The following is an 18458-nucleotide window of genomic DNA, read 5'->3' on the forward strand; positions in this document are numbered from 1 at the left end:
GCATAAAATAATGCACCCCAAGTTTAAACTGCAAATTCTCATTGCATTCCAGAGACCTAAATCCTGCATACAAATATGTTATACTTCTCAATGTCAGGTGCTGCTGGTCTGCAGAACAGAAATCTCAGACTAATACAAATCAGTCATGTGTGAGGCGACATCACAGTCTTGTAGGGCAGACTGACGCTGCAGAAATCTCTTTTACCTACTACAGAAAAAAAACAAGTATAACTAGTATAAGCCAATCTACAGTATGTTTAATGCAGTGGTTTTCAGACTTTTTGTGCTATGCCCTCTTTGGAAGCAGTTGAACTTTTGTTCCCCTCACCCCACTCCACCCACACACATTTTTGGATCAGTCATATCAATATGACAAACATTAGAAATAAAGTGAGACAAATTTTGTTTTATTAAAATGAAACTATCACTCTTTGTGATACCATCTAGTACCGCTCCTCACACCTGTGACAGCTTCTAATACCCATCTGGTACACCTACTAAGCCCTGTGACATCATCTGCTACCCCTCCTAACCCCTGAAACAGCTTCTGATACCCCTTTTCACCCCTGTGACTCCATCCAATACCCCTCCTGAACCCTGTACATTACCAATGTCCCTGAATGGTAAAAATAAGACTAGTTGCAAAAGTTTATCAAAAAGTAAAGAGATCAAAACCTGGGATTTTTTCTCAGAAAAGGTGGCAACATTGCCTGACAAACGATATCACAAAATACAATTTGGTCACTCTTTTGTCTGCCGATTCACTCACACTGCATTCTGAGATATCTGGGTGGGCATGCCAGAGCTTGAGCCTATGTCTGGGGCTGAATATTTTTTGTGCCCAGATTTATTTGTTTCTTAGGCACATAGAAGAAGCTTTGTTTGGAATAAGAGGTATGCAGATTGTGGTGTCTGCTCTTATGTGCTTATAGCCACGCATGTTTTTGTGAATTAAGCTAAGAATAATCTGCAGTTTTGGTATCTATCACAGAAGCCCCCCTACACTTTGCAGACACATGCCTAGACTACTAGTAGCTATAGAGATGGGGGTTTTCAGCACTGCTCTGTGCATTGACCCTGCAGATACAAATCCATCATGGGTAATGCAGCTGGACTAGAGTAACCCCCATAATCATTTTTAGCATTTTACTGGTTTCAGTTTCTGTTGAAGAACTGACAAACTGACAGCTTGCAGAGTGGCAATGCTAGCCCTCCATCCATTTAGTAATGGCCAAAACCTGGTTTGAAAATACGATTTTGTTGTGGAGAGATGGGGCATGTTGTTGGCTAAAGTTTTTTTATTCACAGGGCCTCCTGCATACAGAAATTTAGGCCTGTGTTACCCTAATGGTGCTGGCAATAGGAGAAATTTCCAATACGAAGCCTTGGGATTCACAGGCAATAAATACATTTTACAACATAACTAAGCATCCGAAATAAAACTATAACTCTAAAGTGATAGCTACAGATCAGATTTAAATATTTCATTGTAATAGTAATCCAAGCGCTGACAGACTTGGCAAAACTTTTCTTAGTCTGATTTGTTTATTATTATATTTTAAGTAAGTTAGTTCATAGTTTGGCATCTTCTTTTTTCACTGTATCAGATCTTGAAATCTGTTAGTAGCTTTGTTTGTTTTATAGTCCACAAGGTCAAGTTCCTACATCCTTTTGATGGTGTAGAATTATAGAATGGGTTGAAATACTTCTGTCTTGTATCAATAGGTATTTCAGAAGATATTTTATTGCCTTAATTTGAAGGTTAGTCAGTCTTCTGTTTCTCTCCTGCTTCAATGGCTAGGAAAATAAATAATCAGAGGTAATTAGGTAAAAGATAACAATATTTAATTTACATAAACATAAACAGGAATGCCAAGGTGAGAAAGTGGAAACTCTCTTGGAGGGACAAGAAGAAAGGTCTACCTTGCAGCTAACTGAAAGAGCCCTTGAGATATACATGGGGTACTTGAGCTGGCTGAGTGGTGTACTGTACAAAATGTAACACACAATGATGCTTGCTAATTCCAAATCTCCCAGCATAAAATGAATGTGATGATGCAGAAGGCTCAGTTATAGATTGATTAAAAATATACAAGAATGCACGCAATGGTCAATATGCACAGTAAGACAGTTGTATGATATATCTCCAGCTGGAATGTCTGTGCCCACTCAGACTAACTGTAAGATACATTTAAATACTTTAAGTCTGGTTTGTCTGACCTTCTACTTGTCTGTCTGGCAGTGTCAACATATCTTAAAAAAGGAAAATACTTGACAACTGTAATTTCTGGTAAAATCATTTAGGTATTTCTTCTGGGAATGGAAACATTCTTGAGACAGGTTTTTCAAGAAAGGCAAAATACCCTGGGTCTCTAAACTGAATTGAGTGCTTGCGACTAATGACAACAATGCATAGCTTAGTGTCTCACTTGGTTATACCTTAATCTATTTTGAATGCACTGCTTGGAGTCAGCAAAGGTCTGTGTGAATGTGTCAAACACTGGAAACTAGGAAGCAGAAGTACACCAAAAAGTGGTACTACTTAAAGAGGATTCCTTTAATGTTTTGCTGAAATTGATGCTGTAATCACTTTAAAAAGACGTTAAATGCCATTTTATGAGAAAATTAGTTTAACCATAACAGCAACTAGGTAAAGGGGAACCCAATTTTTTGCAAGCTCTTTGCATACTCAAACGGGTCACATGTGAACCAATATTATTATTATTATTATTATACAGGATTTTTATAGCAGCAACAGTTTGCGCAGCACTTTACAATGTAAGGAAGACATTACAATACAATTCAAGACAAGATGGTAAGGAGGGCCCTGCCTGTGAGAGCTTACAATATTCTAGTGTTATAAAGCCATGATTGCTGTATTATGTAGCAACATGAATCCAGTCAGTAACAGATTTGGTGAAACCATGATACATTATTCTAATTAGTACATTTCTGCATGCCAAAGAGGCAGATTCTGCTACAAATTACAACATTCAGAAACTGTTTGCCCAAAAGTCTTAAAAGTTTATATTTAAAGCAGAGATGTTTAAAGGAGATGTTCTGTAGTCTTAACTGTTACAGCATGACAATGCTGCTCTTCAATAGATAAAGCACATTATCTAAGAACTTTCAGTTTGCTCAATTTTACATTGAGCAATGTGGTCCTTTTTCTGTGCTGCACTATCCAGAGGAATATCAAGAAAAATGTGCTGAGCAAACAGCAAGGTTTAGGTAACCACAGTGCTCACCATCAAATATCACATCAAGGCCAGTAAGTAGGTCTGAGCTCAGAGAGCTACACTTTAAGAACATAAAAGGTGAGTGGATTTTTGGATGTGACAATTTTTATGTAGAGCCAGAGCCGAGGCCATCAAGGCAGGAACCTAGGGCCTGGCAGGTGACCAGGGGTCCAATTACAACCTTTATATTCCATATTACCATAAACCAGATGGATAGAGCAGTTGGTCAAAGCTGTGCACCTGCCTGTTACATTACAAAGGGGGGATGAGCTTTCAGTGTCTTATGGAAGGGTCCATGCCAGTATAGACAATACAAATGGATCGGCTTCTCTGCATTTATTGTACGGCTTATAAATAAATGCCAACTAAAGTGATGGATGGGGGTGGGGTGGGACGGAGGAGGGGAGGCAAGGCTGCTACCATGACTAGGGCCACAATATGCCTTAATCTGTCTCTTAGTAGACTATGACTAGACAAATGCTGACAAAGGTATTCCCCTATTACTTACATTTCTCCAAGTCCCAAATATAGCTGTTTAACTTTTCTCCAAGAATATAATACATGTTAATGATAACAGTGACTATAAAGAAGAAGAATATTTTGGCTACAGAAGTGATGTGTTCCAGAAGCGGGTACACCCATATGCCTGTCACATGATGAACCCAGCACACCCTGAAAAAAAGCAGATATGAAACAAAGAGTTATTTGTTGAAGATCCAGAATATCTGTAATACACAAAAATGTTGGTGATCTTTTTGTGGAGTTAAATGCGTTGCAAGAGACTTTTAAAACCAACAAACGTGGGGAATCTGGAGAATGTTAATGTGTTAAGCCATTACTTTGAAAGAATCGTAAGAACACATCAAGCACACTTTGCACTAGTTATGCCAGAGAAGGAATACGTATCTAATGTAGTTGAAGGCAGATGTGACACATGCATATGCCAGCTGATCCAAACAGATCCTATACTATAATAATAAAACATAAAGGGCATGCCATGACTCCATATTCTATATAGTAACTGATTCAATAGACATTCATATAGAAACAAAATTAGTTGTATAAACACTATTCTTACTTTATTAATTTGTACATATAACCAATTTGCATGTGAAATGTATTTTTTACTGGTAGGGTTGCTTTAACTGTCATCATCTGCAGATCAAAGGACACCCCCATGATCTGTAAATCAATGGAACCGTGTAAACAGGGCCGTCTTTAATATTGATTAGACCCCGGGCAAACATTTTCTTGGGCCCCCCACCACGCCCCCCCCCTGCAATATTGCGCGCTATATGCTGACAGAGCAGAGCCACGCTGCAGCTGGGAAGGATCCAAAAAATATTGTCCAGATCCACCCCACCGCCTGATTGACAGCTGACTCTACCTCTCCAGAGGTTGTGTCCGCCCCCTCTCCCATCCATCCTTCCAGTCAGCGTTGGAGGATCAGAGAGGGGAGGGGGCTATTCCTGCGAGGAGCCGTGACTGACAGCCACCGCTCTCTGCAGAGAGAGTGAGTGCAGGAACTGAGTGATCAGCGGTATGTGATCACTCAGTTCTCGATCAAGAGAGCCAACCTGCGGCAGCTTCAGTAACTGGGGGGAAGAGCGCATTTCACTCTCCCCATAATTCTACTTTCATGGTAAATGTGGATCATTCGCCACCTACCACTTCCACTGCATAGAATAGCAACAATAATAATAATGACACCTGAGCATGTCCCCTGATGTCATCATTATTATGTCCCCCCCCCGTGTCATTATTATTATTATTATTATGTCCCCCTGGTGTCATTATCATTATTATTATTATGTCCCTTGGTGTCATTATCCCCGGACATAACAATAATGACACCAGGGGATGGACATAACAATAATGACACCAGGGGATGGACGGGGAGGGGGCGGGTACAGCTGGCTCTGCCTCTAGATAGCTGTCACTCACGCAGCTGGGCGGATCTCGACGTCGATGTCGGTATCCGCTCCTGTTGCGGCGTCTCAGTATACCGCGAGCTGTAGCTCGTGGTATACTGAGCTTAGGGTAACGGGAGGACGCTAGTTTGTGTCCTCCCGTTATCCTAAGGAGGAAAAACACTGACCCCATAGTTCTCCTTTAATACTGCTACAGATCAGTGGTATCACTAACCCTGGAATTATTGTTAGCTGCATTTAAAACCATATTGAGAAATAGAATCAGCAATGAAGCATGTAATCACAGATTGCAGATAGGCAACCTCAATTCTGGCAATACATTAGCTTTCAACCACATGACTACTCCTCTAGTTAAAGCCATTTCCTGGTTTTAAGTGACTAGATTATGAAAACTGGCATGGAAAATGGCTTTCAACTGGCACTGTGCTAGTTTCAAATGATTTCAACTGCAATTTTGATTTTCATTGCTTGAAACTGGGAAACGATGAATCCGTTGGTAACAGATTACTGTTGACAAAAATGGATGGAAAGCTCAAAAATTGCCAATAAAAAAGGCCAAGTGTTTGGCCAACATGTGGTATCTATTACTATAAAAGCTATGCGCCCAGAGTTCAGCTTGAAGCATTTAAATATACTTTAGCGGTGGCTGGTAAATAATTCAGCCTGTTGGCTAAAATATCAGTTTTAAAATTAACATTTACCATTTTAAGGATTTTTTTATCTTCAGTAAGCTAAGCCATAATCACATAATTCTTGTAATGATGTATAACATTGGTATGTAATCTATATTGGAAAAGCAAGAGCAAACAATCATTAAACTGAGATTGTGAAAGTAGACACAACCATACTATTTAAGATTTTTCAGATTTCAGCCAATCTGGAATCCAGAAACTAGCTTGTGATTTCAGATGGTTTTGTCCGAAATATTAAATAATACAGTTTGAAAGCAAGCAAGAGAATGAAGAACAATGCTGGCAGCTACTAAGCGTATTCAAAGTTTTATTTATCTTACTGCCACCTCATTAATACATATTACTCACTACATTTAATGATCTCAGTATCTAAATCAAGACTAAAAGGGAGAAGCAGGAGGTTACATGAGGTTTGAGGAAAGAGTTGGCGGTATCTCTGCTTGGAGTCTCTATTACATTTTTTGGTCTGACAGGATTCTGTTACCATGGAGCCTATAAAAGCTTTCAGCAACATAAACAGCCAAAACAAATGTTAATACATCACATTATGTACATTGTGTAACGCTGTCCATGCCACTAATTTACATAGTACTGTGCATGTGAAATGCACATATTTTATTTTTCTGTACTCCAACATTAACACCAAAAAAAACACTCCTCCTATTCTATATGTAGTATAAAGAGTGCAGGTTCCTGTTTTTTTACCTGGAAGATTCACCAGGAATGGGTTAGGATGCAAATGTCATGTTGCACATAAAAACATAGGGATCTATTCACAAAGCTGCCGAAGGATCCAGCAGTAGCTTCGGCTGATCGTTAGCTAGCTTCGGTTACGGGAGGCCTTCGGTTCAGTAGAACTGAAGGTCTGCTATATGGGCTATTCACTATAGCCTATAATGCTCCCGAAGTTGGCCGAGTGGCTCAGCCAAGCCGAAGGCATTTGCTTCTGCTCAAATGAGCCGAGGTGAAATCCTAAGCGGGCCGAAAGCCTGCTACTGACAGCTGGGCGGAGCCAGACGTCATCTCACGGCTGGCTCCGGCCACTCGCAGGGACAGATCAGCGTCCCCTGGTTACCAGGTAACCAGGGGACGCTGATCTGTCATTACGATGACAGCTCAGCAGAGCCGGCTTTGATATCAGCGCCGTCTCCGCCAAGCACTCCTTGTAATGACAGCTGGTCCCAGCCAATAGAAAACTGTTGGGCTGAGCTAGCTATCACTGCTAGCTCTGCTTAATCGTTTTCTTTTTTTTAAAACTTTTTTAAACTGTTTTTCTTTTCTGCTCGGTACCACAGAGGTACAGAGCAGAATAGCCGAGCCGCTCGGACCCCTTCTGCACTTCGGGTCGGCCGACCCGAACCTACCCGAAGCAAGCCGATGAACAGGCTGATTTCAGCCAATGTACGGCTGAAAACAGCTTTACAAGCCTGAAGTTAATAGCCGAACAGCGTTCGGCTCACTTCACTTCGAGTCGGTTATTCACTCGGCTGCCTACGGGAGCTTTGTGAATAACCCCTTTAGTTTTGTTTTTTTTGCAAAACCTTATTTCAGGGAGGTTCCCGTATCATTTCAGGGAGGTGCCCTTTCTGTTTTTTTGTTTTTTCTTACAGCGGCCTTCGTCAGAATATAAAAGAAATAATAATGATAATATATATATATATATAAGATGTTCAAGTATCTGTCAGTGTAAAGGTCACATTTTATTAGACAGCCCAAGACCTTTTTAAAAAAAAGCTGAGGAGTAAAGTCCCTGATACACAGTTGACTAGTTGCTATGGGCAGCGAGTGAAATAAATGTTCTCTATAACTAGACAACCAGGGCATATAATTGATTCTATATTATCCACAAAGGGTTAACAGCACTCTCTCAATCCTGCAGCAGTGCCTGTACCTGTTCTCAATAGTAGTCTATGCCCGCCCTCTCTGTGCAGAAAGTAGCTTCTTCCTTCTGAGAGCCAAGCCTTGTTCTGAGGCTACTCTAGAGATCACATGACCTTCCTCCAGGAGGCAAGCCTCACTCTGAAACTTTACCCACTGATAACTTACCGGAAAGGTTTACTCAGAGTAAACCTTTCAGTGAGAAAATGCCTCTCTCGCTGATGTCAGGGAGCTGCTATCTAATAGCGTGAGACTCCCTGAACATCAGGGAGACTTGAGATCCCTGCTGTAATGAGCCCGTGCCTCCTCCAGAGACATCCCTCACTTTGCAGCATCCACACACTTAGCTCTGACTCGTGTCCATACTATCCACACTCTCTATTTACAGACACCTTACCTCTGTACACACTCTGCTCTAGTTCTCACAGTCTCTCACCTCTTTTCACCCTGCTGTCTTCCTGTTTGCTCTCCAGTGGCGGAAAAGGGGACACTTCTCTCCAGTAGTGGAGTTTCCAAGGGGCACGTGTGCAAGACCAATTTTTGGTTGCCCTTTTGTACTACTAGCCAAGTGAAAATACTTTTTTTTACTATGTATTGATTTATAGATAGATGGAGGAAGACATGTCCAAATGTATGTGAAATGTCTGCCAAGGACATTTGATAACAATTCACACCATACATGGTGCATGGATTAAAGATATAGAACAGGCTGATTTTACAAACTTTCACACCTCCCGTCATGTTCTTGGATATTCATTACATGGCGATTGTATTAAAGCGTATCTAAACCTAAAACCAAAAATGTATCATATGGTAGCTTACCAGTCCTTACATGTGGTGGCCACATTAATTTTCTTTTTTGCGTTTTGTTTTCTTTGTTTTCTTTATTTTCACCTGGTGATTCGGCCAGTAAGGGCTTGTTCACACCAAATGCAGACCAGATCTGCATGAATTTCAGCCAATGAGTGGTTTGCCACTTTTGCTGGACAACTTGATCTGCTAAAGAAAGTTGAAAAATAACCAACTAGCTGGCTGGATCACCAGGTGAAAAACAAGGGGAAAAAAACACAATGCAGCCACCCGAATAAAAATGTCAGTATATAAATGTTTTGCTTTTAGATACACTTTAAAGTGACTGAGTTACCAGTGTGTCTATAAATGTTGGGGTGTGTTCCTGGCACTCAAGACTCAACAAAACTGAAGAAACTGTTGGGAAAAGCAGAAAAGGGTCTTTCACATTCCATAATGAGCCCTGTTAAATGTGAGGAACTATTACGAGTTGCACTTAACCTTTAAACAGAGAACACCTTAATATTTGTTTATGTTAGTCTCAGAAAAAAGGTGTGAAAACCATATTCTTCATACAGTTAGGCAAGCCTTTCTCAACCAGGGTTCTTCAGAAGCCTAAGATTCCATCAAAGGTTGCTCCAGCATCGAACAATTTCTGCCTCTCATATAAGTAGCCACGGATACCAGTTATCTTTTTAGCTATTTGTAATTTCATTATTACTTTATCATTTTCTCACATAGAGCAGCCCTGGGTGTAAAATTTGCATTACTTATGCTTTTATTTTTACGACCCGAAAGTTGTTTTAAGGGTTTTACCACGATAAAAAGTTTGAGAAGGCTCCAGTAAGGTGACAAATATGTCTGTTAAAATGATGACTGTGAATACCTAAAAGCAATCTGTGGAATTGTCTCTGGTTCCCCCGTCCATTGATCCTCGTTAAAGGCAAAGTTAGGGTCCTTTTCCCAGGTTGGCTGGGCAGTGAACACAATTAGCCCCCCCATCTCTGCTCCTGGGGCAGCTGCACTGATGCGCATCTGTTTAGAACCAGCTACCCATAGACTAACATCAGGCTTCTGATCAGGTCTGCTTGAAAAACTGACAGGTAGACCTGATCAGAATGCCCATGTAAAATGGGCCTAAGGCTGGTCTTGTGTGCCACCAATGAATAAATAACCACTGGGTGTTACCACATCACTTTCAGAGGGTTTTAGTGGATATGGTGTTGCTAGCTTGCAGGTTAAGGTTAAGGAAATTGTTAAGTGTATCTAAAGCCAAAACCACATTTTAATATTGCATAGAGTGTGGAATGGAGCAGGGATGGAACCTCTGTCAGGTTTTGTTATACTGTCTGCGTCCCATTTGGGAGATTTCTCACTGTCCTGACATTACAGGAAGTACAGGATGTGTGAGGAAATTTCTCCAGTATGAGGGCAAATTCCCTCTTAGACAGTTGTCGCTGGGACAGGTTTTACCTCTGAAAGGTTCCCATACCTCATGTTATGATCAAAACTGTAAAAATGTGGATTTTCCACAAAGTTTTTTCTTTGTAACAGGGCAAACAGAGAGGATTCATTGTCCCAATAGGAACACAGACCTTGAAAAGCTTGACAAAAGTTAATGCCTTCTTTTATCCATCCAAAACTAAAGAAACAAAAAAAGGTTTTAGCTTTGAGATGGCCATACACCAGTAGAATTTAGTTAAAACAAATTCACTTTTGGAATGTTCTTTCTATTTTCCAGTAGCTACTATGGTCAAATTGATGATTGTTTTCGACTGAAGGAGCAGGATGTAAAATTCTAAAGGTTTGAGGAACTCATTCCCATTCATTTCCAAAATCAAATGTTAAAACCAAACACAATTTGGCATTCCAGTCATGTCTTTGATAACATTACTGAATGTTCTAATGACAAATAGCACCTCGTGCCAAACCCTGTGTAGCTGCAAGCACTATAAGAAGAGTTATCCTCTAAACGTATCAAATTATAATAATGAATGTGCTGCGCTTTATCTAGAACAATAAATAAATAAACAAATATCTATAATAAATATGTGCTAAACAATACATGCAATCAAAGTGTTCACAACTGCCCTAAATATCAATCCTGTAAATATCAATCCTAAATATTATCCCTCTGGAAATTCAATCATATTTTCCGTGTTCAGATGTGCACAAATGTGGAATCACACGTATAAAGTGCTCAAGATTTGTCCCAAGTGCACCACACTCTTTATCCTTCCACTGTGAAAGTTCTTTATACAAAGTCCATACATCCAGGGGCGTATGTACAAGGCGTTTGCCTCGAGCGGCACTTTCCAGGGGGGCGGCAAAATTTCCGCCCCCAAACCAGTGAGGCAGTCAGCGGCAATAGCCGAAGGAGCGCCTGACTGCTGCACTGGTTTTTCAAGGGACATTTTCAAGGCCTGCTATTCACGTTCCCCGTAAATAGCAGGAGGAAGTGGCTGGGAGCGGCGACAGCCTTCTGAGATCAGTCAGCCTTCAGTGGTGGGCGTGGTCAGCATCCTGGGGATGGGGGTGGTCAAGGATTCGGGCCGGCCGGGCGTCGGTGTGATGGCTTCAGCGGTGGACCGGCTGGAGACTGGGGAGCGCCGAGCTCCCCGTTGGAGTGGTCTGCTGTATCATGCTGCAGTGTGGGGAGAACGGCTCTGTGATTGGAGGAAGTGACGCGGTACTGGGAGTCAGCGGCAGGAGTTCTAGTCAGCGGCGGGACTCTGTGACAGATGGCTGCTCCGCTCTGCACACAGTGAAACTTGGAGGGAGCGCAGTACAGAGGGGTCACCTGTGAGGTAAATGGATCGACTGGGGGTGAGCACAGTACTGAGTTTGCTCCATGTGTGAATTACATGGAGTGGGTTCAGGCAGAGTAGTGTGCAATGTGTATAGGAAATGTGACATGGCCTCTTCCTGTTTAGAGAGGACTGGAGGCAGACAGCGATGGTCAGTGTGTGGATACTTTTCCTCCTCAGGGCTTGTTCACACCAATTGCGTTGCGTTCCAGAGTGGGAGCTGCTGGAACGCACCGCAATCGCTCACACACTTCCCCCTGCATTCTGGGGCAGGAGGGGGCGTGGCGATGCATTGAAGTCAATGTAACCGCAGCCACGCTCCCCTGGCCACAGTGCGTTCGGACGCATGGCAAAAGCCTTTCTGCGTTCCTTTCCACTGCAAATGCAAAAAATGCTGCATGCTGTATTTTTTGCATTTGCAGTGGAATGTTTTGCCATGCGTCCGATCGCACTACGCGCAGGGGGCGGTGCCCCCTCCTGCCGCAGAATTAAGGGGGAAGTTTTGTAAGCGATTGTGATGCGTTCCAGCAGCTCCCGCTCTGGAATGCAATACAATTGGTGTGAACAAGCCCTCAGGTTTATAGAAGCCTAGGGATCGTCCAGAGGTTCTGTGAGAGATGGGCAATTTCTACTTCTCACATACAGTATGTTACCACTGACACCAATAAACGTCTCTTCTATCTGTAAAGATATGTAAGGTATGGTGATACACCTTACAATCTGCCATACAATCTCTGTTCAATCTACTTCAGATTTGCCAAAACTATCATTTTGTATGTAATCTACCAACATGGAAGTTGGTAGATCTAGAGGAGATTGTATAGTCAGATTGTAGTGTGTGTGTGTGGGGAGCTTAAAGTGACCTGAAAGGAGAACTATGAGGTGAGTGAAAATCATTCAGCCTCATAGTTCGAGCCGATGTGTGACAATGAAACTGTCACACGTCGGCTCAGTAGATTGGGAAGTGAGCGAACACATACCGTTGCTCGCTCACTTCTCGATCTATCCGTGCAGAGAGTGGTGACTGTCACTCAGCCGGAGTCTAGTCTTGCCTAGGGCAGCACAAAACCTAAATACACCACTGCATACATCAACTCCAATTATCACCCAGGTTCTCCCCCTCTCAGTGGCCTGCTCACCTTATATGTAGACCTGGGCAAGTCTAAAATCGCTTTATAGGATCTCTAATCGATCTTATTCAAAGGCCGTCTTTCCACAATTGTTACACAGAAAATGACGTCAGCATGTCATCAAATTTAAAAACAGCCCATAGCGTAAAACCGTAAAATTAAAAAAACTCCTTTATTTAAAAAACTACTCATATAAGGAAAGTTGATATAAAACTTCAATTGTATGCCCGACAACTCTTTCTTCATGTCGCCATATTCTCTGGGTTCAAAGACAGATTAAACAGGAGTTGTGCTGCCGAACATGCAATCTCCAATCCACATCTGCGAGACTCCGTCCTATGCGTTACATCACAATTGACTTCATCTGGGGCTTGAAGCCATCACTGTTGGCATTGGTAGCAGGGTAGTAGAGGTAGAAGGGTAGCACTGTTGTCACTGGTAGCAAGGTAGCACTGGTAACACAGGTAGCACTGGTAACAAAGGTAGCACTGGTAGCTAGATCGTACTGGTAGATAGATTTGCAGGTAACACAGTTGCACTGGTAGCATGGGACACAGGTAGTAAGGTTGAACTGGTGCCAAGGTTGCACTAGTGTCGTGTGACATGCCATGTAACATGGCCGCAGCACTCTGGGTAAAACTGGGAAGTGCCTGTGGCCGTGGGAGATGGAGGAGGCTCCACTGCTGGAGTGTGGTAGGTAAATAACTCTGCCAAAACGGATACTTGTTCTATCCATTCTAGTGGTCCTTCAAGTATGGTTGAGCATTGTCTTAAGATCTGGCTAAATTCTAAATGTAAAGTTTCAGGTTTTGGTTAGGGATTAAGTGGGTGAAGTGTTAAGGGTTCATATTTATAGCTATGTTAAGTGTTAGGGTGCAGGTTAATGGAAGGTTAGGTTTTAAGGGAAGGTTATAGGTTAGAGAAAGGTATGTAATTTAGAGGATGCTTCCCAATTTTACTAACTTACAAAAGTCTCATGATAAAAACTATTCTTAGAGACAAAAATACTACATACATATACTAAACAATGTATAGTATGTAGCATATGCATGCACTGACACGTGCATACAAGTATTTAGTATATCTGTACCTCTGCAGCTGCTTTACATAGATAGATCGTAGACATAAAAATTTAGCTTCATTCCAAATTCAAATTTGGATGATATTTTGTGAATTCAGATATTCGGATGCATCTGAATGTCCGAATTCCAATGAGGCCAAATGCAAACCAAACCAAATGCCCTTTTAACGAAAGTTCAGATCATCCGAATTTTGTTCAAAATGAAACTAAATCGGACACGTGACTGTTTTCTGGCCAATCAGAAAACCCTGTCCAAAACTGGAATCCAAATGCCGAAACGAAACAGCGTTTGGATCCGAAACCTGAAACAAAACTAATTTTCTTCCGGCTTACATGTCTAGCAGATTATAAGCTCTCACAAGTAGGGCTAATCTGACTCCGATTGTTGTATTAGCTATGTATCCCTTGCTGAGACCTCTATACCTGGCCTGTATAAGCAGATATAATCACAGCGGACAATCCTTATCAGATATCTGAACTCACCAAATATCTTTTCCATCTACAAAGTTTATTCCGTGCAGCAGGTTAGAGCAGGCAACAGGATACAGCAAATGAATGAATAGATGGCATGTGAAGATCAAGGATGATAATGTTTCCAGGCTAGCATGTGCATGTGGTCCTGTTACAAGTAGCCATGACACTAAAACGACTACTGGAGAAGAAGGGCGGTATATTACACACAAGGGGAGGGACATGAAGAGAAACATGTTGCAATAAACAAAATGCCCACTAGATGGCAGCACATAAATCAGCTACAATACTGCTCACAATATATGGCTTAAGGAAAATTGTTGTATAAATTCTAATTTCACAGTTGTATGAATATCAGCTATGACTATGAATTGTCATATTTGATACAACTATTGTTCCAGCACAAGGGCCCTTCTAATCTTCTTGTCTGGAATTGTATTGTAACTGTACTGTCACCCCATATTTTGTAAAGTGCTGCCCAAACTGTTTCCGTGATATAAATTGTGTATAAAAATAAGTAAGCCAGCGTTTACTGATTTTATATAGTATATTAAAGCAGAAAAGGGTGTGATTAAATTAAAAAATGATTTGTCTATTATGCTTATGCCTGTTTTAAAGTGGAAGTTTTAAAAGTATTAAAGTGCTGACAGATAGTATTTTTATATTACAGAATAGACTGTGCAAGTCATATCTGTTTCAGCTAGCCTGTTTTTCCGTACACGTGGTATTCTGTGTTGTGTCAAAGTTACTGCCGTCATCCAATTAAGTCATCCATGCTCAGGCAATCAATAGGGAAAAGATTTTGAGCCCGGAAGATGCCCAGCAATAGAAGGAAGTATCAGTGACAGATAGAAGCTCTGACATTGCAGCACTTGAGGGGATCACTTTGATAGGTAAGTCTATCATGTGCCTGGGGGCTCAACTTTTTTTTTTTGTGCTGGTGGTTTAATTCTGATTTAAACTCTGCATTAATTTGTCTTTCTGGCACGTTCTATATAATGGTCACATAGTGGGAATTGGCACCATGACATTAGCAGTGGAGGGCAGCATATTTTCTAAATGAAGACATAGTTGTGGATTTTCATGTCACTGAAAGTTTCCAGTACTGGAATGTTGATATTCACTAATGGATTTTAAGAGTATGCTTTTCAGCACAGGCAGACTATTTGTACAGAGGTTTGGAATAAAGCATGTTTCATAAAAGACCCCAACAGTGAAAGGAAGTGAAAAAAAGCATAAATTTTTAATTTTTCTTTTCTCTGCAATTTATATTGGTGTCATATTGATACGACCATTAAAAAAATATAAAAACCTCATCTTTTACATGTTTAAATGTATAAATTAACTAAAAGAGGCTTTCCCATTTGCCTATAGATATATCCTGTGCTCCAGCATTATTCACAACAGCATTGCTTGAAGGTGTCAAGCATGTATTCGCATTTGTGCATGGGCGTTTATAAACATTTTCAATCGATTTGAGAATTTATCAGCTTTTCAGAAACGTTTTGTTGAGTTTTTTATAGGCATTTTAAAAGCATTTTTCCATCATTTTATATAAGTGTAGTAAGCCATATTGTGATGTTCTAGACAATGAGAATGCTTATAAGCACTTATAATAAGAGTTTAAAAGCATGTTATGTGCATTTTGTGAGCATTTGCTTAGACTATAACGGAAGCTGAAAATGACAGGAATATGTCTGCATTTAGGAGAATTTCAAATAGCCCCCCCAATAAAAATCAGCAAAGTATCGTAACATAAAGTCACGGGGGTCCAAAACTGTTGAAAATACAAAACACCATGATAGACTATTCATTCATATGCAACCTCCTGCTGACAGGTGTCAGTGCTCCACTTGTTATGATAACTAGGGATGAAGTTCAGATTCGGGATGACCACAGGGTGGACCTGAACCCAGCCTTTAAGCAGTTTGGCAAATGGCCAAACAAACTGGCCATATTTGACCAGTGTATCCACCATGTAAACAAACATCAGCCATGAATCCTGGGTGACATCATTGACTATATATGTTCAAGACCACATTTGGCCAATTGCGTAATACTGGATCCCTGGACTGTTTGTTTACCCATTGCAGCTGCCTAGGGACCTGTCATTCTTGCGTTAGGGGCCTTCCTTAAAAGTCATACTAGGTTCCTTATCCAGGCATGTAGCCTAGGTAGCCAGGAAAGGGAGGGCAGTGCGTGTGCGCATCCTGTTCCTGACCCATATCAGGTCTCATGCCTTCAACATTGCGAGCTACCTTGCAAGGAGTATGGCATATTAAGAGGATAAGGGCCACTTCCCCACATCCATTCCCCAAAAGAATGTGGGGGGAGTTTTAGGAATCTGGAAGTCCCCTTTAGGGGTCTCTAGATATCCACTGCATGCCACAGGGGAATGAGTACAGGGGTTCTACTTCCTCTCGCTCATTCCCACAAATAGTTAAACGTAAATAAAAAACATACACACAATGTGACAGTCATTAATTATTTTTTTAAATGTAAACAATGTGCCAAACTAAAAATTCAAAGCCTATCCCATTGTCCAGTAATATGGATCCTTCTCAATCACGATGACCCACCACCACAACGGCCCGCTTCACGAAGATGTTGACCCGCCAACATGATGCCATCCTATTACACTCCCACCGGAGAAAGACAGATTCCCATTTGGCTCATGTATGTAAACAAACAGGTTGAAGATTCGACTCCCATAGATTTCAGTAGAGTTCTATGATCCTGCTGCTGGGTTCGCCAAACTTCTTGCGAACTGATCTTTACCTGGTTCGCTCATCCCTAATGATAACCACAGTTCAATGCATAAGGACATACAATCCAGGGCACATACAGTGTTTTTTCTTTCTTCATAATAGCTTTTACATACAAACACTAACAGGGCTATTCACAAAAGGGTGAAGAATTTGGAGAAGGCAGGAGAAGTGAACAATCTAGGATAACATAGTTGAACTGGAAAAATTCTCCAATTCAGCTTACTTTTCAGTTCAGCTGTGTTGTCCTAGATTGTTAACTTCTCCTGCCTTCTCCAAACTCTTCACCCTTTTGTGTAGCCTTGTTAAAAATCCTGCCAAAGATCTCAAGAAAGCGTGTGTTATACACGTGAAATGGTCGTTTGCCTCATTTTTTTTATTCTTTGTATGTAAAAGCTGCAATAAAGTAGGAAAGAAAGTTGTAAACCCCCAAGATTCTATTTTCTAGTAGGAAAAATCTGCAAAATCTTTGGGAACACTCACTATATGAACAGGCCCTGCTAGTTGGGGCAATTTTTATCCAACACAGCGAATGTAGGACTGAATGTGACATTTGTGAAAAGTAATATTACTGGTTATTATGTTATGCACTTATTAAATGTAACTCTTACCATAAAATATAGCAAATAGAGAAGAAGCTGACTGTTGCAAGGCCACAACTTCTGCTCGGATACTGGTGATGAGCTGTTCTCATCTCAATTAATATGAAAGGCAGCACTGTCGTATGCTAGAAAATAAACAGATAATTGTCAGCATTTAGAGAGGAGCCACAAGTTACTTTGCAAGTCTGCATGAATACATTCTTGACATGTTAAAATATAGAGCCGCAAGTTAATTAAATAAACAGTATCAGTTATTTATCTTCAATCTGCGTCACTTTTATTATAAGCTACTGCCGTTTGGGTCCAGGAAGTAGTGACCCTGGATGATTCCTGAACAAAGATGGCATCAGCCTTCTGGGAAGAATGGAAGATGATGGCATTGCCAGGATAAATATTGTTACCTCTTTTAAACAAAGTGCATTTCCACTTTTGCAGCCAAATTGGGATAACACCTACTTTATATTTGTGAATGTCATTCACCCTTTCAAAAAAAATTGCTTACCTTTTTAATTGCTTTTTCCTTGTTGAAAGATCTTAGTTAGCTTTCTAGTCTATGTAATGCTAAGTAGGAAGTTATGTTTACCATAATTAACCCTGTCTGTACTGTGCTGGCAGATGTAATTATCAAATGTAAACTAAATTTGAATATTGTGAGGGGAATTATCTAAACTGGAGCAGACAAAATCTGGAGCAGCTGTGCATGGCAAGCAATCAGCTTCTCTCTGCAGTTTGTTCAGTTAAGATTTGAAAATGAAAGAGAGAAGCTGATTGGTTGCCATGCACAGCTGCTCAACATTTTGTCTGCTCCAGTTTTTATATATTCCCCTCTGTGTGTCCTAAGAAGGGGTTAAGAATCTCAGGGAATGGGTTTTACATTGTATGCTAACACACTAAAACAAACCATCACACACACACATCTATTCAAGGCAATAGAAGCTGCTTGGAGTGTCCTATGTATAATCCTGCTCCAAAGAAACAGCTAAAAAGTAAAAAAATATATTCTATTATACTATATTATTATTATTATTATTATTATATTTTAGTATATTAGTTTTAGGTATACTGTGTAAATG

At 40.8% G+C, this 18458-nt stretch overlaps 1 protein-coding gene across 1 annotated transcript in view; it reads right to left on the reverse strand.

Moving 5' to 3' along the window:
- Nucleotides 1–1559: 1559 nt before the first annotated feature.
- The window catches only part of AIG1 (androgen induced 1), a 181387-nt gene continuing 164488 nt past the window's right edge, over nt 1560–18458 (reverse strand). Inside the window, exons 4-6 of the mRNA XM_018567583.1 lie at nt 17395–17510; nt 3748–3911; nt 1560–1797 (exon numbers count right to left, since the gene is read on the reverse strand). Coding sequence (XP_018423085.1) covers nt 1763–1797; nt 3748–3911; nt 17395–17510 — 315 coding nt within the window. The 3' untranslated portion in view covers nt 1560–1762. The remainder of the gene's footprint in view (nt 1798–3747; nt 3912–17394; nt 17511–18458) is intronic.

Source organism: Nanorana parkeri, unplaced genomic scaffold (genome assembly GCF_000935625.1).
Source record: "Nanorana parkeri isolate BGI_ZX_2015 unplaced genomic scaffold, ASM93562v1 scaffold1068, whole genome shotgun sequence".
Taxonomy (NCBI): domain Eukaryota; kingdom Metazoa; phylum Chordata; class Amphibia; order Anura; family Dicroglossidae; genus Nanorana; species Nanorana parkeri.